Genomic DNA, 22,929 nt, shown 5'->3' with positions numbered 1-22,929 from the left:
CTCCGCTCCCTCGCTCGCCCCCGCGCCGCGCCGAGGCTCCGCGCCCACCCTCGCCGCTTCCTCCTCCCGCCCCCTCCCCGTCCCCATCCCCGTCCGTCCAGGGGGCGGGGCCCGAGCGAGCGCGGCGGCGTGGCCAATGGGCGCTCGGCTTACTCTGGCCTCTCCCCCGCACGGCGGCCAATCGCGGCGGGCGGTGGTGGTAATATTGTGGAGTGGAGTTTGGATGCCGCCGCTGCAGCGGGCTGGACCGGCGCGGCCGTGGGGGCTGCACGGGTGTCTCGGGAAGGGGGCGTGAGGAGGCGGTGGCGGCGGCAGAGGGGCAGAGGAAGCTCGGGAGGAAAGGGCGAGAGTCCTCCTCGGAGGAGGCGGGCCCGCGGGCTCCTCACCGCTCGCGGCGGCGGCGGCGGCAGCGGTCGGCGGGGAGGGAGGCGGCGCCGCCCCCCGCCCGCGGACTCCTGGGCTCACGGCCGCCGACTCGCCTGCCCCGGGCGCGGGCGAGGCTCCTGGGGCGGCAGCGGTGGCCAGGCGGCGGCGACGGCGGCGGCCATGGCGTTCCTCAAACTCCGCGACCAGGTAGGCGAGGGGCGGCGGGGCGGGTCGCCCGGCCCGGGAGCGAGGGCGGGCGGGCGGTGTGGGCCTCTAGGCGCCCGCTCGGCGGGGCCGGTGCGAGGGGGCGGCCCGCCTGTCAGCGCAGCCGGGGCGGGGAGCCCACGTGCCGCCTCCGGCCGCCGCGAGAGGGGCGGGGCCCGCGCCACGTCCGGGTCCGCGCCTCCCCTCCAGCCAGGTGAGGCCCGGGCCTAACAGGTGGCTTCCCGCTCCGGGCGGAGCCTGCGGCGGCCGTGACCAAGGGTCACGACCTTGCTCGTATGCTGGTAGCTCGAGGCCAGCCCTCTCCGGGTCAGAGGCGGTGGATATTGCTCAGGAGCTGGGTATTCAAGGTGCAAGTTCCTAGACTTGTTTTCTTGTGTCATCGCGTGCACCATCTTGGTTACTTTTCTTGACTTGGGAAGAGCGGAGACAGGAATACCTGAAGCGCCGGAAAGAGTCGTGACTCTCTTGGACTGAGGAAATACTTTGTGTCTAGGAATTAAATCGCCCTGATGTCAGTGACTTGTACACCTAAAACCACGGGACCGTGGGTAACAGGGCTTTCAGGCGGTGCAGAGGTGTCCAAACCTTAGTACCTCTCCTTGCAGAAAAAGGGGAATTAACATGAAATATACGGAGACTCAGGAGACTTAATAGTGCTGAGAATTTACTTTTGCCATTTGTTTCTCCGAGTAGAAGATAATTAAACAGGTCTGAAGGGAAGGTGACTTGCATGCATCGGGAAGCTATTCCAAAAGTGAGATCCCCTGTTGAAAGACAATGGGGAAAACCTTGAGATGCATTCTTCAATATTGTCTCTTAGTGAGTATTGTACCTTGCTTTCTGAACCTAAGTAGTGTCATTTCATAAGTGACTATTTTGGTTAGGCTAATGGCTGATCTTGTATATCATTTGGTATCAGGAAGGTTTTAGCTGGTATTAACATCATCAGGACACGATACTTTGAAAAACTACTGTTCAATCAAGATTATACATTGTAATTCAAATTATAGAACTGCATTGTCTAATATGATAGCAACTAGCCACATGTGGCAAGTTAAATTTAAATTCACTTTAATTTTAAATAAAATAAAACAAATTCAGCTCTTCATTCCTGGTCACCACATTTCAAGTACTGGTTAGCTCCATGTGACTCCTGACTGTGGTATGGGACAGCACAGATATGAAATATCTGTATTATCAGAAAGTTCTGGGGGGCAGTACTGGTAGAGAATAACAGGAAAAGCATAAACCAATTTCTGCTAATTTCTGTACTGTTAACTCATACTCTTAATGATGTGAAAGTCACGATCTCGGTTCTGCACTAATCTCTACTGATCTAATGGCTCTTTGCTCTTCCATAAATTATAGTGGAAGTAGAAATTTTTGTTTTGTCTCTGGTCCCACACTTTGGAAAAAAGTTACTTGGATCATAGTGTGCATTAGAAATTTGGTAAACTTTTAGGAGGACATCCCATTTTATTCACCATCAGATTTAAACTGAAACAGGATCGTGTTTTCAGTTGGGTATAAAATCCGCTTTCACCTTTGCATTTGTGTGTCTAGGTAGAAATTGCAGTTAAGAAACAATTGTGATGCTATTCTAGTTTTGTATAATGTTTGTTGATACTCACTGATAATGGTATCTAAAATATCACCTTCAAACTTGAGGATATTTGGGCAAGTTAGTAAAGTGCCCTGGCTCACAGGGGAGAAAAGAACATTGGGGTTTTACCCCTAAAATACTAAGTAATTGGCTCATTTGGTCTCTCTTTCAGAAGACTTTGAGAAATGGGTTTGTTTTTGTCAGGTTTAAAGGGAATAGCTGCTTTTAGGAGTCCTCTCTATGTTGATATTTTATCAGCTATTAAAAGTGATGCTGAATGTGAAATGAAGTACAAATACGGTTTTAACCTTTCCCGTCTACAGGACAGACAGTTCATCTAGATGAATTATTTTATTTGGAGGAAAGGAGGAGGTCTGGATAAGGACGCAGAATTTTAAAGCTGGAAGGTACTTGACATTGTATTTAGCTCAGTCCTCATTTACACTTGAGATAGGAAGCAGTAGAGCCTGCTTTTCTATGTTATTTCCATATTCATCTTGTATTTTGGTTTCTTACGTCTTGTAAATACAGTCTAATACGTAGACGCTAAATATTGGATAGGGGTTGTTTTTTTTTTTATGCCCGTAAGCATCAGGGGGGTTCTAGATTGTTTAAACATAAAATCAATGAGTAAATAAAACTGTTTGTTTTCATATCCAGTGAATGATCTAAATAAGACAGCTTTCTCTCATTTTGTGCCAATGCCAACATGGGGGTAAGAAGTTACTACTGTACTACTTTCTCTTAGTAGATGAAAATAACTTTTAATTGTAAGTGAAATGAAAATAACTTGTTTCCTATTTGTAGAAGTAGAACCATGAACTTTTCCCTTGATTTCCCCCCGCCCCCACATTAAAGTGTTCATACAGCATGAATTTGTAACTATTGCAGGGTTTTATTCAACAGGTGTCACTGTCAGGTTTTTTTCTCTTTGCAGTTAGTAAAAATGTAATCATGAATGATTATATTTAAAATTTATTTTATTTGCTTTCCAGCTTTATTGGTAGATTATTAATATATAACATGTCAGTTCAAGGTGTACAAGATGACAGTTTCATATATGTACATGTTGTGAAATGCTTACCACAGTAAGGTTAGTTAACACCTCCGTCCCCTCACAAATTACCATTTGTGTGTGTGTGTGTGTGTAGATAACATTTAATGTTTTTGAACAACTTTCAATTATACGTACATAATAGAGCATTACTAATTATAGTCACCATGCTGTGCATTAGAGCCCCAGAACTTATAGCTGGAAATTTGTACCCTTTTACTAATTACAGGATTACATTGTGATATATCAGTAGCAATTCATAGTATTCCCTAGAAGGAAAGGTAAATGGCCTTTGTTTGGACCAGGGATAACAAACTCACAACTGGGAAGCTAAATGGCAGCTGACACTTGGCTTTAGTGTCTAGGAGACAGTAGGGCATGAGGGACATCACGGCACATAGCAGGTATGTTCTTTGCTGCTCAGCGGCAAGCCATTGTTGCAGTGCAGGTGTGCGTAGTATTTTTAGAACTCCAGTTTTGTTTTGTTTTTTAAGAAGCCAGAAATCTAGATTCCTATGAAAATTTTCTATACAAATGTTGGCCAGTTAGTAGTTACCATTGAGAAAAATTTAAACCTGTGGGTTTTTTTTTTTTTTCCTTCTTCTTTTTCAGTTAAACCTCTGGTTTTAAAAGGGCCTGGTAGGGCCCAGTTTATGCTGCTAGTTTGGATGAGCTGGAGGAAACAAACGACTATAAAATAAGATTCCTATTTAAAAATTTTTCTTTGAGATAATATAGCCAAAAGGGTCATAAATTTTAAAAAACTGAGATTATAATTTACATACCATAAAATGCACCCTTTTAAAGTGTTGAGTAGTTTTCAGTATTCACAGAGTTGTACAACCTTTACCACTGCCTAACTCCAGAATGTTTTCATCCCTCCAAAAAGCCATTAACAGTGACTCTGTGTTACCCTCTCCCTGGCAGTCGCTAATCTACTTTCTGTCTCTATGAAGTTGCCTATTCTGGATATTTCATATAAATGGAATCATACAATATGTGGCCTTTTATGTCTGACTTCCTTCACTTAGCATAATATTTTTAAAGTTCATCCATGTAGTAGCATGAATCAGTCAGTCATAAACTTTTATATCATGTTTAAGAGTTTATTTTTAAAAAGGTCCTATACTTTTATACTGTTTTACTGCCTTGGGTAGTGTGCATATGTATAAGCTAGATTTTTTTGTTTCTGTTTTCTGAGTTTGTTTTATAACCCGAGTTAAACTTGTTGGCAGTATTACTAAAGGATAATAGCTTTCACTTTTGGATTACTTCTGTAGAGGATCCATCTTTGTGCTCGCTCCTGGGCTAATGGTCGTTAGGTAAGAATTCTTAATATATTGAGGGATTGTTTTGAACAGAATTTGTATGTATCAGTGAGTAGATATTGGATGGATAAGAATAACTTAATCATTATTTTGGATTGTAAGTTCTCACTTGTCACTTGTCCACTAAGGATAGAGTATTATTTGACTTTTCAGTAGGAAAAAAAAAAAGATCCTTGAAATATATAACTGGGGATACAGGATGTGTGAAATGCCTGGAAAACACCGATGCCCAAATATTCAAGTATTCTGTATTGAGTGTCTGCTTGCTCTGTGTTGGAGGTTGTGGGGGACACAGGATGCAGTAGCTACCAGCTCTGCCCCTAAGAATTTTATTGACTAGAAAATGAGTGAAGACAGAAACAAAGCACAGTGTCTGAGATACTCTGCATGAAAAGGTTTATGTAGATGTTGAGGAAAGACATATGGAGCTTGTTGTTTGGAAATGTAACTAACAAGTAGTTCAACCATAAGTATGTCCTCCATGTCCTCTGTTTCTAGATTCCTTGTGTAATACAGTGGAGGACGTGGAGTGCTGCATAAGAGATGCAGGTAACGTGATTCCGCATTCAGAAAGGATCAGATGATCTGATTGCAGGCAGAGGGAAACCCTTATGGCATGAGAGGTATTTTAGGTTCTCAGGAAGGATTTGTCGAGAGCAAACACTTGTTCAGGAAAGCAACAGGAGGGAACCATGAAGGCAAACCAGAAAAAGAGGACGGTGTATCCATGTTGGGTGGGCAGGAGCTAGACCTGTCTGGTGTGTATAGTTGGAAAGGATGGGAAATAGATGACAGAGTTTGGACTTGATTGGTAGGTGGCGGGAAGTCCAAATTAGGGACTGTGAAGGGCTTAGCAGGAATGTGCATACACGTCCTCTCAAGAGGGTTCATAACTTGTATTAGGTCCTCTGAGGGGCCTGCTGCACCCCAGACTTAAATAACCACTGCATTATAGGTTTCAGAAGAGTTGATTACAGAAGACAAGTGGGGACGCCCAGCACTGGTTAGGCGGCTACTGCCGTCATTCAGAACATATGTAAAACATTTTAATTCAGTACAAACTGAGTATATTAAATACTAAGCAGAAGTTTGAATGAGAATGAGTAAGTCTTTAAAGAATCCTCATTGGCATAATAGTGGCTTACTTATATGTACAATTGTGTCTTATATTCACATGACAGTTGACAGTTTGTTTGTTGCATACCCCCACTAGGGTCAGTTAAACATGAAAATGCAATTAAACGTTGATTCTGGTAGTAGAAAAAAGTGGATCATCCAAGTAGTTAGCATTTTATCTTGTTTCCTTTAAATTTCTCTAGTATGATGTAAAATTCATGTTCAGTGAACGCACTCTAGCTGGACTAGAGTAAGATACCCCTGGAAAATGTGTTGTGCTTGAAGACAGTAGCTTAGGATTAAGCCTTTTTGTTCTGGCTAATGTATCATATCTGTGGACAGTTTACATCAAACCAGTCACACAGTAATACTTCTAATTTAAAGCAAAAGTTAGTGAATCTCCAGTTACTTAAACCAATAAAGTTTTAAAGTGTTATAGTACATTGTGCATAATGATTAAAGTTCTCAAGAACTTTAGGTCTAATTTCCACTCTTATCCCCTAACCCGGTTCTTGGTCATACTGTTAAGTGGTTCATTCACCTTATGTGATAACGATTTTAAGAAAAGTTGCCGGGATTCTTTGTACTGATGGGCATACGAATCAGTCTGGAGAGAATTACTATTCCCACCACTTTAGTGAAAAGTTCACTTTTGCCCAGTAAATTTAAGTTCAGATTCTTAATTGGTGATGGTTTACTCATTATTGTAAAGTTAAAGATAGTATCTTTTCTACTCTTAACAATTTAAGGCCATAGTTAATATTAAAACATGCAGCACAGGACAGTTAAAATATTTAAAAAGGGAAATCAGGCAGCAGTTGCTTCTGAAACAAATGCTTGTTCTGGGAGTTGGGAATGAAAGTTCTACAGTTGAGCACTACATTTAACTTTATTTCCTATTACCTGAGGTGCCAGTAAGGCCCCACAAACTTCAAGTCTTATAATAGGAAGTATAAATTAGCCTGGAGAGGGAGCTGGCAGCCTTTTCTCTTGCATCAATTTCTCGATGAAAAAGCTTGATAGCTTTTTTAAAAAAAAATAAACTTTTTATTGAGGTAACATTACTTTATAACATTGTGTAAGTTTCATGAGTACAGCATTCTGTTTCTGCTTCTGTCTACACTACAGTGTGTTCACCACCTCCTTCCCCTGCCCCCACCCCTGCCCCTCTGGTAAACACTACTCAGTGTCTGTATTTATGTGTTTGTTGTTGTTTAGTTTATTTGTTTATTTTGGTTTTTTGCTTGTTTATTTTTTTTATATGCCACGTAAGTGAAATCATACAGTATTTGTCTTTCTCTGCCTGACTAATTTTACTTCGTATAACACCCTCAAGGTCCATTGACATTGTCCAAAAAAGGCAAGATTACATCTTTTTTAATGGCTGAGTAGTATTCCAGTGTTTGTGTATACCATATTTTCTTTATCCTTTCAACCATTGATGAGCACTTAGGCTATTTCCATATCTTAGCTATTGTAAATAGTGCTGCGAGGAACATAGGAGTACATGTATCTTTTCTAGTTAGTATTTTGTGTTCCTTGAATAAATACTCAAAAGTGGGATTGCTGGATTATATGGCAGTTCTATTTTTAACTTTTTGAGGAATCTCCATTCTGTTTTTCAGACGGGCTGCACCATTTACATTCCCACCAACAGTGTATGAGGGTTCCCTTTTCTCCACATCCTTGCCAACACTTGTTATTTCTTGATTTTTTGATAATAGCCATCCTAACAGATGTGAGGTGATACCTCATTTTTAAAAATTTTTTGATTTGTTCCTAATAATTAGTGACATTGAACATCTTTTCATGTGCTTCTCATATTTGGCCATCTGTATGTCTTCTTTAGAAATGCCTATTCACTTCCTTGGCCTGCTTTTTAATCAGATTGTTTTTTGTTGTTGAGTTATAGCCTTTTCTTTTTAAAACAGCTTTACTGATAGAATTCACACACCAATTTGTACAATTCAGTGATTTTTAGTATATTCACAAAGCTGTGTATCACCACAAACAATTTTAGAACATTATATCAAGCCCCAAAGACACCTCTTACCCCTAAACCTGTTCCTCCCCCAGACACACATTGTCCCCAGCCCTAGGCAACTGCTGATCTACTTTCTGTCTAAAATTTACCTAGTTCACTTAGCATATTTTCAAGGCTCAGCCATATTGTAGCATGTATCAATTTTTTTTATTGCTGAATAATACCATATTTCATTGTGTCATGCCACATTTTATTTATTCATGCAATAGTTGATGGACATTTGAATTGTATCCACTTTTTGGGCAGTATGAATAATGCTGCTATGAACATTTGTGTACAAGCTTTTGTGTGGACATAAGTTTTTATTTCTCTTGGATATATACTTAAAAGGAGGACTAGCTGGGTTATGTGGTCAGTCTGTATTTAGTCTTTTAAAGAACTCCCAGTCTGTTTTCCAGGATTGCTGCACCATTGTGCATTTCCACCAGCAGTGTATGAGGGTTCCAGTCTCTCCACATCCTCGGTAACACTGTCTACCATCCTCATGTGTGTGAAGTGGTATCATTTGTGGCTTTGAAGTGCGTTTTCCTGATGGTCAATGATGTTGAGCATCTTTTCATCAGATCCTTTGCCCAATTTTTAATCAGGCTGTTTGTCTTTTTATTACTGAGTTATAGGAGCTCTTTATAGATTTTACAGACAGGTCCCTTATCAGATATATGATTTGCAAAAATTTTCTCCTGTTTTGTTGATTGTGTTTCTACCTTCTTGGTAATAGTCTTTGAAGTGCAAAAGCTTTTAGTGATGAAGCCCAGTTTATCGCTGATGCTAGAGCATTGACTGGGGGCCTGAGTGCATGGGGCATGTGGGGAGAGGAGCTGGAGTGAGGGTATCACTACCTCAGTTCTGGGTACATTGAGTTCCTGTGGGACCTTCAAACGGAGAAGCATTGTTACAGTAGCAGTTAAGTGTGAGGCTGGTCTCCGAGGGAAGAGTCCTCCATGGTAATTGAGGTGATGAGAAGCGTTCATGGCCGAGGAGAGTGTGGTGGGGAGTATGAGATGAGATGGGGGATGCTGAGAGGAGCCACCAGCGTACCCCAGGAGGGGAGAGTTCCCACAGTGCTCCTGCGGCACCGAGGCTCAGTGTTTTTGTCACCTTTTAGTTTTCTTTTTATCCACACATTGTTCAAAGCATCCATGGAAATATTTTTCCTGTTTGTTCCAGGTGTTTTACTTCCCAAGCCAGTAATTCCTAACATGAGCACATACTGGAGTGACTTAGCCATCTGAAGTACAGGTTTTGGGGGTCCTGGGGGTAACGCCCCAGTGTCTATGCTAAAACCTTTTGTGGTAACTAGACTGGCTTGTTCCTCACCAAGGCTGCTGCTTTTTCGCTGGGATTCCAGCTAGCTTGAGTCACCAGCCCCTGCTGCATGCAGGGACGGCCACATGACTGAGAACAGGCTGTAGGAAAGTGAGCAGACGCTGAGCGGTCCTCAGCCCTGGCCAACACCAGCCTCCCTCAGACACGCCTCTCTGTTGTCCACCTGCCGGCTGGGCCTTGTCTGCCAGAGCAGCTTTGGAAAGGATGGGACCGAGAGCTGGACTCCGTCAGCCAGGGCATCTCCAGCCTCCTCGTGCACGCAGCTGATCGTTAATAAGATTTTTTGGATCTTGTAAAAACATGAGATAAAAATGAACTGTTGTGTTATGCCACAGTTTGGGGATGGATCTATTATAGCATCTGCTGTTACTTTAATGGATACGAGTCCTTAGATTATTCTCCAAATTCTGATTTAGGAACCACTGCCCTTGGTTTGCACTATTTTTTATTTTTAAACTCCTGTATTTTGTAAGTTAGTCTTCAGCTGTTGACTTCCAGACCTTATATATAAATACTATGTTTTTTTGTGTGATAATTTTCATGGAAATGATTATAATTAACATCCTGAGTATTTTATTAGATAACAAACATTTGTATGTCTATTACCTAGTGGTCCTTGAAAATGGGGGTATATCTACATATAAAAGAGGGTCTTCTTTCTCGTGTTGGATAGGATGGAGTTAGATAAGGACAGTTATCTTACCTGTTAATTGTAATACTTGGTACTTTGAGAGCATCAGGGAGAAATGGCTAATGAAACCCTGTGGTAGCGTTGGGGGTCCTTGAAGTATTTTTAATGGGGTTTTATTTACCCATGTTCCTCTTGTATTGTCGTTCTCTCTCATTCTTGGTGGACTGGAGCCATACGTAGCCTGAATAAAATGTCCCTTTAGAGGAACAAAAACTATGGGTACGTTGCTGGCAGATTTGTGTTACATGGGGGTATTTCATTTGAGTGTATATTTTTCCTTAATCTTTACCACCAGGAAAGAATTGAATACTTTATTTAGGAGAACTGCAAATCTTAGTCTTGATCCAGATTAAATTGCTGAACTTTAACTGTAGTTAACTGAAGTGTGTTTTTTTTTTTTTAAAGAAATAGCTTATTGATGACATTTCCTCTTTCCCTTTTCCTTTTGAGGGAACTCTCAGATTAGAAGTGATGAAAGTCAGAAAGGACGTACTTAATTATCGTTAGTATTATATTTTTATTAGTGTAAATTAATTAGGATAAAATCAGATAATTTCAGCAGGACTTTGAAAGATTTTATATGTGTGTGTGGATGTGTATACGTAGATGAGTAAACAGAAAGCTTCTATATTGGATAGTTCTCTGAATGGTGAGAGGTTCCACCCACTTTTTGAGAGCTTATAAGCTCTGCAGTGTGCAGTTCCAGAGTGTCAGACTGGGTCACACCAGGAATGAGAAGTGTCCCTGGGAGAACCTTTAACAGCAGGGCAAGTGACAGTCACATCCTGGAGAATTGGAGTTGATTGGACTTCAGGGTTAACAGCAGCTGGCTTTTAAGGGATGTAAAAGCAAACTGCAGTATCAGAGGTGAGCAGTGGAGGTGAAACCAGCTGAACGGATCAGAACAGCAAGTGTAGTAGTAGTCAGGTAAAGCCGCTGAGTAGCCTAATGTAGGGTACAGACAGGTAGTTAGAAACTTGCATGTCTGTAGGAGCTTGGGTGATTCAAGTAGAGAAGATGTCTGGAACATAGAGACTTCAATAGACGAGGGCCAGGGGCTGTGACCGTCAGACACGCTGATTTAATACTGTCCGGGACGGTGAGAGGAAGCCTGATTGGAGTATTTCCCAGTTCAGAAACTAGTCGAGAGTTGTAAATCCAACACAGTAGAGGTGTATTAGAGAAATATTCTGACAGATTGTGTATATTTTAAATAATGGTTAATCCACTCATTTAACAATGAGTGAATGGTTAATCCTTGCTATTTTAAAGAAACAAATTATTTTAAAGATGTATTTTAAATTACTTTAAATAGAGTCTCTTAAATTATCCTTCTGTCTCTTATCATAGAGCTTAATTTCTGTGTATCACCTTCCCTTAGCTTTAGAGGTACTGACTTGACTGCTTGACTTACAGATAGCTAGTAATACACGGATTATTTTGCGTGTCCTGGTGCATTATTTTGTGTTACTGGTTTTAGAACCTCCCATGTTTCGGCTGTTGAATTATGGCTTTTGAAGTATCATTAATCAGTGTTTCCTTTCCTTGTTAGCTGTGCTCTATCTACTGAGACTCCAGGTTCCGTTATAAAGTCTGACTCCCTACCTGCTCACTTCTGGCGTCCTCAGCATGTTGGAGCCACAGTCCTGAACTTGGAACTCCCGCTGTCTGACACAGCTTCTTTCATTGTTGGCACTGCCATGTCTCCAGGCACGGGGAGCCTGGGCTTCGCTGTCCTGGAACCTCCTTCACCTGGTCTGCTGGGTTCAGTTTGGCCACACACCGCCCTCTGGAGGGGCCTTGACCTCCAAGTTTGAGCAGTGTCGGCTTGGGTAGTGTTTTCTGGTGCGTGGGAAGCTTTTAGTGCCGGTGTGTTTGCGGAGACTTAACGTGGGGGACCCGTCTACTTCGACTGCACAGTTGACCAACTTCCCTTACTTCTTGTCCCCTCGGGAGCCCAGCCCGGTACCCCGCTTCAGTCCTGCCTGCCTCTGGCCTATTTGGGGGTCTCCCTGCATTGCACCCATTCCGTGTGCTTACTCTTTATTTTTGTCCTCTCAGCACCTGTTCCATCTTCTGTCAGCCAGCCTGCGCATCCTCCTGTTGGTTTGCTCGTTCCCACCCCTTCCCCTCGGGCATTTCCCCGGCCTCCCTGCACCGTCAGCCTCTGCCCTCTCTACTCCTGTCCTTAGTGAGGACACAGCCTCATTCTTTCCTGCGGCTTTGTTGGCAAGAGAAGCAAATGACTTGAAAAAACGTGGCGTGGGTGAGAGTGGATGTGAGAAGTGGGCGTAGAGGATGGGTGTGGGGGTCCTCACTGAGTGTCGGGAGGGGTAGAGCATCCCTTGTGATTCTGGCCCGGCCACTTACCCTGTGTGACCTTGGGCAACTTATTTCACTTCAGTTTGTGTTTCCTCACTTAGAAAAGGGAGGTGACTGTGTCTGGCTCCTAGAATTGGTGAATTAAGTGAGAGTGTGTAAAACCTCTGGCGCATGGTTGGCACCTGGTAAGTGGGATAAATGGCAGTCCTCGTACTGAGAAGGACGTTGGCTTGAGAGACGTGGGCAGCTCAGCTGCTTTCTTACTGTGTGGCCGTGGGCAAAGCAACCAGATCTGGGCTTTGTTTTTAACGTTTTGTTAAAATGTTTGTTTTTAACATCTTTATTGAGGTACAATTCACATACCACAAAATATCCATTTAAATAATTTACAGTTCACAGGGTTGTGCAGCTGTCAACCACAGTCTAATTTTGGAACATTTTTATCACCTCAGAAAGAAGCCCCCTACCAGTCGACAGTCACTCCCATTTGTCCTGACCCCTCCTCCTTTCTCTCAGCCTTAGGCAACCGCTGATTTACAGGCACACCTCAGAGATACTGCACTTTGGTTCCAGACCACTCCAGTAATGTGAATATCGCAATAAAGCAAGTCACACGAATTGTTTGGTTTTCAGTGCGTATATCAGTTGTGTTTATTATAGTCTGTGAGGTGTGCAACAGCAGTATGTCTAAAAAAGAAGTACATCTCTTAATTAAAAATACTTTATTGCTGTTGTACCATCATTTGACAGTGCAGAGTTGCCACAGACCTTTAATTTGTTTTAAAAAAATGCAATATCTGCAAAGCACAATAAAGTGAAGTACGCCTGTACTTTGTCTCTGCATTTGCCTTTTCTGGACATATCAGATAAATGGAATCGTACAATACTTGGTCTTTGTGTCTAGCTTCTCCTACTAAGGAGGTTTTCAAAGTTCATTCGTATTGTCGCACATATCAGAACTGCGTTTTTCATTGCCAGGAAATACTCCATCGTACGTATCGACACACTTACCGCATTTGGTTTATCCATTCATCACATGATGGGTATTCAGGTGCTTCCGCTTTCTGAACATTTTTAATCTGTAAAATGGGCATGGTGATGTCTGCGTTGGGTTGTGAGAGTGTTGATAAAGTCCGGTGTGTAGCATTCGCTCAGTAAGTGATCACTTGCCTCCAAACAATTTAAACTCCTCTTTCCCCTTGACTTTCTCAGTCAGCCTGTGGATTACTTCTGCCTTGTATTATATTCTCTGTTTCAGCTCTGAGACCACTGAGAATTGGTGAAGGTAGTGAAACCAGGCTGATGATAGGGCAGTTTTCTGATGTCTAACTTCATTTGTACCCTCATGGCTGTTTAACAGTCCTTCTCATACCTTTTCTGTATCTGATAATCTTTATTTCTACCTTTCTTCATTTTGACATGTGGTTGTACTTGTATGCCCTAATTTACCAGGAGAAGTCTGCCTACCCACATAAGCTTTTCTTTTGATCCCCTTCCTTAATGCGGGTCATTTACTTCTACACTTCGCTTTCTGATTTTATCTTTTTCTTATTCTGACTCAGAGGAGGAATTTTTCTTTTTCAGACTATTCTTCTACTGTACTCCTAATTATATCCTCATCTGAGCTTTAGATGTATTATTTCTTACTTATTTTTCCTTTTTGCACGTCTCTCCCTGCACTCACACGTTGTTGTATGTTGGTGTCTAGATGGACACTACCTGTTACTGTTAGTCAAAATTCTAATACTCAGACTGGGCAGAAGCGGGTAAGCAACACCCACACAGAATTCAACCTTAACGCAGCTCTTTTTCTTTCTGGGTATTACAGTGTAACTTGAAAAATACTGCTTACTTCAGTGTGAAGCAATAACTCGGGGTTGTCTGAGTTGAATTTCTTTGCTTAGAATAGTGAAAACATTTTCCTTTGCATTCTCATGTGTTGAGGCTGAGTATATGTGATATCCAAAAGCAGGGTTTTTTCCATGTATCCTTTTGTTAAGTATTATCTCTAGAGACAAATATGACCCAGCCCTCAGGTTGATTGTAGTATATGCTGAACCACGTTGATTTTAGTATGTGCTGAGTTTGTATGGCTTTCGTTGGTTCTACGTTCCTCTCTGTCTGCCCTGTCAGAAAATCTTCCTTTTTACCCCATTTAGTTCTCTCCATCTACAGTTCAGCCCTTTCCTGTGGTGTTGTCTACGACAGAGTTCCCGTATGGCTGCTCAGCTTTTCAGGTTGGATTCAGGGAGCTGGTGATTGGTTAGACAAGTGGCTCTTTTTTTTTAAACAGCTTTTTAAGGTATAATTTACATACCCTAAAATTCACCTGTTTCAAGAATACCGTTTAGTTATTACCTGTTATGGAAAATCTCAAGTCTCTTGTGTTTCTCCTTTATTCTCAAACTTCTACTATACACCACACTTCTGACACCAGACGGGTGTCCCACAGTCCACCTGTTCTGATCCTGCCTACTTGGAGGGAGCATCAGACCCCACAAGTTTGGGGCTTGGTCCTGCAAGGCTGCCCTCCCTGCCTCTGAAGCCTGTGGCAAGTTCAGGTTATCCCCGGTGCTCTGACTAGCTTTAAATCAAACGCTCCTGATTAATTTGGTAAAGTAGCTCACAGAGCTCAGGGAAGTTATTTTACTTACTAGATTATTGGTCTGTTGTAAAAGGGTGTAATTCAGGACTTACCAGATGGAAGAGATGCATAGGGCAGGGTGTGAGGGAGGGGCATGGGACCTCTGTGCTCTCCAGTATGCCATGTGTTCACCAACACGGAAGCTCTCTGAACTCCATCCTTTGGGGTTTCATTTTGTAGGCAGGATGGATTGAATCATTGGCCATTGGTGAATGAACTCAGTCTCCAGACATTCTTCCCTCCCCAGGGTGGGGATGTGTGAGCCTAAAAGTTCCAACCCTCTAATACAAGGTTGATTTTCCTGGCAGCTACACGATCTTTAGGTGTTTTCCAGAAGTCACCTCATTAACATAATGAAAGACACTTTTGCTGTTCTTGTCACAGGAAATTCCGAGGCTTTTAGTAGCTTTGTGCCAGGAATGGAGGTAGACAAAATACATATTTCTTATTAACATGTGACAATATCATGATACCTGATAGTCACTGATAGAAATTTGAATTGTTCCCCATTTTTGGCAGTTATGAATTATGCTGCTATGAATATTCATATAAATCTTTGTGTAGATGTGTGTGGTTTTTTGTTTTTTTATTGAGTACAGTCAGTTACAATGTCAGTTTCTGGTGTACAGCACAATGTCCCAGTCATGCATATACTTACATATATTCATTTTCATATTTTTTCCTTTAAAGGTTCTTACACGATACTGAACATAGTTCCCTGTGCTATACAAAAGAAACATTAAAAAATTATTTATATATAGTAGCTAACATTTGTAAATCTCAAACTCCCAAATTTATCCTGTCACCCCCTTTACTTGGTAACCATAAGATTGTTTACTAAGTTTGCCAGTCTGTTTCTGTTTTGTAGATGAGTTCATAGTGTCTTTTTTTTTTTTAAGATTCCACATATGAATTATACCATATGGTATCATAAGTCGGGCTTACTTCACTTAGAATGATGATCTCCAGGTCCATCCATGTTGCTGCAAATGGCATTATTTCATTCTTTGTGTGGCTGAATAGTATTCCTCTGTACAAATACACCTCATCTTCTTTATGTGTAGATTTGTGTTTTAATTTCTCTTGGAAAGGGCCATATGAGTGGAGTCGCCGAGTTGTATGGTCAGCTTATGTTTAATGTTTTAAGACTAGCCAAACCCCGCAATCCCTATTGCATGTTGCTTGGTTTGACTTGCTCACATTTTGTATATCTCTCTATTCTTGTGATGTCTTTGTTTGGCTTTGGTATGAGGGTGATGTTGGCCTCATAGAATGAACTGGGATGTGTTCTCTGCTCTCTTCTAGAAGAATTTTTCAAGGATTAGTAGTATTTCTTATTTGAGTATTTGGTAAAATTCACCAGTGAACCTCTGTGGTCCAGGCCTTTTCTTTGTGATAAACTTTTAAATTACTCATGCTGTTTCTTCACCTGTCATAGGTCTATTCAGATTTTCTGTTCCCTCTTGAGTCAGTTTAACTAATTTGTGTCTTTCAGGGAATTTGTTCATTTTATCGAATGTCTAATTTTTTGGCATAAAAGTTGGTTAAATATTCCTGTATAGTGCTTTTAGTTTCTCTAAGGCCAAAAGTGATGTATGCTGTTTCATTCTTGATTTTGGTGATTTAGTCTTCTTTTGTTTTTTTTCTGGTCAATCTAGCTAAAGATTTGTCCATTTTATTGGTCTTTTCCTAGAACCAACTTTTGGTTTCGTTGATTTTTTTCCCCCTGTTTTTCTCCTGTGTTACTGATTTTCCCTCTAACATTTATAATTTCTTACCTTCTGCTTGCTCTGGGTTTAGTTTGTTTTTTTCTAATTGTTTAGGATGGAAGCTTACTTGAGGTTTTTCTTCTCTAGTATTGATGTGTATAGCCGTAAATTTCCCTTTATATACTATGTTAACTACCCTGTAAGTTTTGATGTGTTTTATTTTCATTTTCTGTCAGTTCAAAATACATTCTGAGTCTCCTTGTGATTTTGTCTTTGACCCATGTGTTGTTTAAGTGCCTTGATTAATATTAATATCTTGATTAGTATGTTTTCTAATTTAATTACATTGTGATTGAGGCATATTATTTATATTCTTTCTCATTTCAATTCTTTTAAATTTGAGACTGTTTTATCGCCTAACACGTATTCTATCATGGCGAATATTCCATGTGTGCCTGAGAAGATATGAATTCTGTTGTTGGGTGGAGTCTTCAATACATTTAGGTCACGTTGGTTAATAGTATTGCTTAAATTATTCTTGCTGATTTTTTGTTTTACTTGCTCTGTCATTTATGAGGGTGTGGTATTGAAGTCTGTTATTGTTTAATAGTGTATTTTTCCCTTTTTTGCTTCCCCTATTTTGGGGCTGTTTTTGTAGGTGTATATGTTTATATTCATTATATTTTCCTGGATTTGGTACTTTCAGTATTATACTTAAAAACAAGTAGTTTTTTTTAATTTAGTCTATTTTGTTGGGTATTAGTATAGCTAATCAGTTCTCTGATGGTTATTGTTTGTGTGTTGTATCTTTTCCTATCCTTTCAGCCTATTTGTGTCTGTGTATCTGAAGTGTCTCTTGTAGGCAACATATAGTTGGCACTGCTTTTTTATCCAGTCCAACAATCTGTCTTCTTAATGGAGTGTTTAACCCTTTCCTATTTAATGTCATTTTTGAAATGGTTGGGTTTGCATCTCCCATTTGCTCTGTTTTTCATATACCTCATATGTCTTTTTTGTTCCTCTGTTCCTCTTTTATTACCTTTTGTATTTTCTTTTTACCATTTAAAATTCTTTGATTTTAAAAAATTATGTTTTTCTTAGTATTTGTCCTGGGGATTACGGTATGCATCTGAATTTATCACAATCTGCTTCAGATTTAATGCTAACAATACTCCAGTACAGCTCCATTTCCTCCTCTCTCCTTCGTGCTGTTATTGTCGTATATATTATGTCTATTTACATAATAAACCCAGTGACACAGTGTTTTAATTATTACTTTAAACATTGTGTGTCTTTTAAAGAATAAAAAGAAAAATATTTATAGTCTTTGGTATTTCTGATGCTCTTTCTGACGGATGCCAGTTCTGTCTGGTGTCATTTCCTCCCTCCAGTGTAGCTCCAGGCCCTCCTCCCTTTTTTTGTGCTGCTACTGTTAGATATATTACATCTTTATATGTTATAAGCCTAACAGTACAACTTTATAATTGTTCATGCAGTTGCCTTTTAAATTGAGTAGAAAAGAGTAAAAAATATGCTTATACAGTCTTTTATATTGTATTTTTATTTTTTCCTTTACCTGTTGTTACTTCTGCCCATGTTCTTTATTTCTCCGTGTGGATTCTGGTTACTGTCTGGGGTAACTTTTTGTCTTCCTGAAGAAGTTCCATTAGTATTTGACTTTTATCTGTAGCGCCTGAAGAATGCATGTTAGAGTTAGTGACTGCCCACATCATCTTAATTGGGGACCACATACCTTATAATGTTGTGCGTGTTGTGAGTTGAGTGACAATTGAGAAGGGGCGCAGGAGGAGAAGCTGGGCAGAGGGATGTTCCTGGATGATACTGTGTTCTACGCTCTGGGACTTGAATCTGTGGGGACCAGCTATTGGAAGATTTTACAGAGTCTGTGATCACCTTTGAGCCATGAGGAAGGACCAGAGACTGGGGTCCGAGTCCTTGTTCAAAGATGGCAGGACAGACTCTGAGAGGAAGGTAAATCAGCCTTTCCCTCTACAGTTCCTCCTTCGTTTTTTTGAGCAGTTAAAAGCTCCTATGTCCATAAACTATTTACACATTACAAGTCAGCAAAAGAGTTACAGTTTGTGGAGTGGGAACCATGGGAGCTTCTGTGGAGTTTGTGAAGCATCGTTTCAGGATGAACAGAGTGCTGCTGTCTGTTTGTATGGAGGGGAGTGTGTTTGGAAACATTAGGTAAACATCTTCTGAGAGCTGACCTTTTTTTCTGCTTCTTAAACGCTGGGTCTGTGTAAGTGGTACCTTTTAGTAGTTTTGATCCGACAGAGACGGTGTGTTTTTCAGGAACTTCTGCAGGTTCTGGACTCTCACTTACAGCCTGCAGCTCCCTGGAGGAGTGCAGGAGCTCCCCACCCCCTTTTATAATATCATTAAACTCTGCCATTTTCAAGAGTTTAATCGTTGAACTAATGGAAGTTAGAAGTGAAACTGTGAGAGAATTTACCTGTTTAGTCTTGAGCTTAAAATTTCCCAAAGAGTAAGGGTCACAGTTTTGTCCAGCACCATACACACAACTAGAAATTTAGGTGTATAATTATGTCACAGGTGCTCTGAATACTAGAATACAAAATAAATATTTCCACTTACCACATTCACTACTTTGATACTGTCTGCTGATCTTGGTGGGAATGCAGGAAATTGGTCCGATTACGCTGTCTTATCTCCCTGGAGAACTACCTGAAGTAATGCTGTTTATTGTCTGTGTTTATGGCCCATCTCCCTCTGCTGCACTATGAACTCGGAGAGGGCAGGGACCGTATCTGTGACTGACTGCTGTTCCCCCATCACCTGCAGCAATGCTGTAGTGGACGTGCCAGTAATTGCTGGATGAGTGATGAATTCCAGTTAGGTGTATCTGAGGTAGGACCCTGGTACCTCTATTTTTTAAAAAAGGCATCTCCGGTTTTGATGTGTGCTCCCAAGGTTGGGAAACACTGGCCTGTCTTCCTTCTCTGACGTGTGGTAGTGTGCACAAGGTAAGGTACATGTGTATCCTCACTGCACGATCATTTGGGGCTTCTTCCACTCCTGAAATTGGGAACTTGACTGAGTCCCCTGGAAGGAACAGTTTAGTTCAGTACTGTTTTCCACGTATTGTTGACAGGTAAGACTCAGAATGGACAATTGCTTTCCACCATCAAGTAATTAAATTTAGGAATGGTAGGAAGACAGAGCTAAAATGCAGCTTATTAAATGCCCCTGCCCCCACCCCCCCGCACCTTTAAACAACAACAACAAAACGCAAGGTCAAGGCTTCCTGGATGACTTTCCTCCAAAACAGTGATTCTCAGTGGTGGGGGTGGTGAGGGGTCTCCAATGACTGGAGACACTTTGGATTGTCCTAACTGGGGAGGGAAGAAGATGCTCATGGCATCTATTGCGTAGAGGCCAGGCATAATGCTCAACATTGTACAGTGAACAGGGCATCCACCTCTAGCAACGAATCATCTGCAGAGGTTGAGACACCCTGCTTTAAACAAGCTGTTTAGAGAAAGCGTTCGTAGTTAATGTGGACTTGGGCAGTTATGGATCCATGGAGCCTGTGTGCCCACATGCACACACGCGTGTACATACACACATGCACATTCACTCATTGGCCCTGGGAAAAACAGTGTCTTGTGTAGAGAAACCTGTATGTAGGGAACTGGATTTTATATACAAGCAGACCTTGATTTATTGTGCTTTGCTTTATTGTGTTTCACAGATGTTGCATTTTTTACAGATTGGAGGTTTGTGGCATCCTTGCATCGAGCAAGTCTATCAGTGCCATTTTTCCAACAGCATTTGCTCTCTTGGTGTTGCTGAGTCACATTTTGGTAATTTTTGCAATATTTCAGACTTTTTCATTGTGATTATATTTGTCTTGGTGATCTGGGATCAGTGATCTTTGATGTTTGGGGCGCCATGTACTGTGTCCATATCAGACATGAACTTAATCCATAAATGTTGTGTGTGTTCTGACTGCGCCACCAACCCGCTGTTCTGTCTTTCTCCCTCCTTGACCTCCTTGTTCCCTGAGGCACAACAATATTAATATTAGGCCAATGAATAAATAGCACTACAATGGCCTCTAAGTACTTGTTCAAGTAAAAAGAAAAATCACACATCCCTCAATTTAAGTCAAAAGCTAGAAATGACGAAGCTTAGTGAACAAGGCATGTCAAAGCCCAGCTACGCCAAAAGCTAGCCCTGCTGACCCAAACGGCCAAGTGGCGAATGCAAAGGAAAAGTTCTTAAAGGAAATTAAAAGTGCTGCTGTGGTGAACACATGAATGATAAGAAAGCAAAACAGCCTTATTGCTGATACAGGAAAGTTTTTCTCTTAATTGAGATATAGTTGGTATACAATGTTATATAAGTTTCAGATGTACAACATAGTGATTTACAATCTTTAAATACTCAGTTTTATAGTTATTATAAAATATTGGTTGTATTCCCTATGTTGTACAATATGTCCTTGTAGCTTAGTTACTCTATACATAGTAGTTTGTACCTTTTAATATGAAGGAAGTCTGAGCAGTCTGGATGGAAGATCAAACTAGTCACCACATTCCCTTAAACCAGAGCCTAATCCAGAGCAAGGCCTTAACTCTCTTCAATTCTATAAAGACTGAGGTGAGGAAGCTGCAGAAGAAAAGTCTGAGGCCGGCAGGTTAGTTCATGAGGTTTAAGGAAAGAGGTCGTCTCTACAACATAAAAGTGCAAAGTGAAGCAGCAGGTGCTGATGCAGGAGCTGCAGCAAATTATCCAGAAGATCAAGCTCAGATAATTGATGAAGATGGCTATACTAAGCAACAGATTTTTGATGTAGATGAGTAGCATTCTATTGGAAGAAAAAGCCATCTAGGACTTTCATAGCCAGAGAGGAGAAGTCAGTGCCTGGCTTCCAAGCTTCACGGGACAGGCTGACTCTCTTGTTAGGGCTAATGCAGCTGGTGACTTTCATTTGAAGCCAGTGCTCCTTCACCATTCCAGAAATTCTGGGGCCCTTAAGATGATGCTAAATCTACTCTGCCTTTGCTCTGTAGATGGAACAACAGGCCTGGATGACAGCACGTCTTTTACAACGTGGCTTACTGACTATTTTAGGCCCACTGTTGAGGGCCGTTGCTCAGAAGAAAGGACTCCCTCCAAGATGACTGCTCCTTGACGGTGCACCTGGTCACCCCAGAGCTCTGCTGGAGAAGGACAGCGAGGTTCATGTTTCCCTGCCTGCTTGCACGGCACCCAGTCTGCAGCCCGTGGATCAAGAGATTGTTTCAACTTTCAAGCCTTACTACTGAAGAAATACCTTTTGTGAGGCCACAGCTGCCGTAGATAGTGGTTCCTCTGCTGGATCCGGGCACAGTCAGGTGTGAAAGCCTCTGGAAAGGATTCCCCAGTCTAGATCCAGGAAGAACATTCATGATTCATGGGAAGAAGTCAAAATATCAGCATGGACAGGCGTTTGGAGGAAGCTGATCCCAGCCCTCGTGGATGACTTGGAGGGGTTCCAGACTCAGTGATGGAGGTGACCACCGATGTGGTGGGAACAGGAGGAGAATGGGAATTAGAAGTGGAGCCTGAAGGTGGGGCTCCATTGCTGAAAGGTAAAACTTGAATGGATGAACTGTTAACAAGGAAAATGGTTTCTTGAGGTGAATTCTACTCCTGGTGAAGAAGCTGTGAAGATTGAAATATTGAAAATATTTAAGTAATTTTTCACTTTTTATTTTGAATAATTAGACATTAACATAAGTAACCGCCATAAACAAAACTCTCTGGGGTCCTGAGACCAAAATTTTTTTGAACAGGTGGCTTCCTGGGATTGGTCCCTCAGACACTGTTGAACCCACATTTGTGTCTCTTGTTAGGTTAAGCTTCCATAGGCTAGAAGATTTAAATTCCCTGGGCTTTGATGGAAAGTTCCGGCTTTTTATTTTTGACTTGAGTATATTTTTAATGTATAAAATATATAGCAGAATCTATGACGGTTAAATTTTTGACTTCATATGCTAAAAAAGCATCACTTGCAAATTAGATGAGTAGAGAATTATATTTGGAAGAATGACGAAAAGAATCACAGGAAATGGGAAATTATTTTGTAAAAGTTACAATAGACAAATGATTGTGGGAAAAATGTTATCTTATGAGAGTCTTGGAGAAACAAGATAACTCGGTTTAGCAGACACCTAACTGTAAGGGATTGCATACCCATAGAAAGGGGATGTGATTGGAGCACTGTAATTGTCGCACACACTCAAGCTTTGACCGTAAAGAAATAATAGGTTTTCTGTTTTCTGAAACATTGAAAATAAACTCTGTGGGTTTGAATGAATTGTTGGTAGGTTACTATGGAAGCCATTTCAGGCAACATTTAGGGGAACCATATTAAAAGTGATTTAGAGGAAAAGAGACTTTCCACAGATTTATTTTCTTGTGTGTATAAAATTCATCAGGATTACCTTGATTTAGGGTCTTGGTTAA

General features: G+C 41.2%; 1 protein-coding gene across 7 annotated transcripts in view; it reads left to right on the top strand.

Moving 5' to 3' along the window:
• The first annotated feature begins 205 nt into the window (after window positions 1–205).
• Window positions 206–22,929, top strand: part of ANKRD28 (ankyrin repeat domain 28) — a 154,931-nt gene continuing 132,207 nt past the window's right edge. For all 7 annotated transcript variants that reach the window (XM_072944646.1, XM_072944217.1, XM_072944179.1 and 4 more), the window contains exon 1: window positions 206–573. Coding sequence is in view for 3 of the 7 variants with exons in the window: in XM_072944217.1 (XP_072800318.1) it covers window positions 547–573 (27 nt within the window). In the remaining 4 variants the exon portion in view is untranslated. The remainder of the gene's footprint in view (window positions 574–22,929) is intronic.

Source organism: Vicugna pacos, chromosome 1, assembly GCF_048564905.1.
Source record: "Vicugna pacos chromosome 1, VicPac4, whole genome shotgun sequence".
Taxonomy (NCBI): Eukaryota; Metazoa; Chordata; class Mammalia; order Artiodactyla; family Camelidae; genus Vicugna; species Vicugna pacos.
The sequence above is the reverse complement of the archived record's forward strand: the minus strand, read 5'-3'. Positions and strand labels throughout refer to the sequence as shown.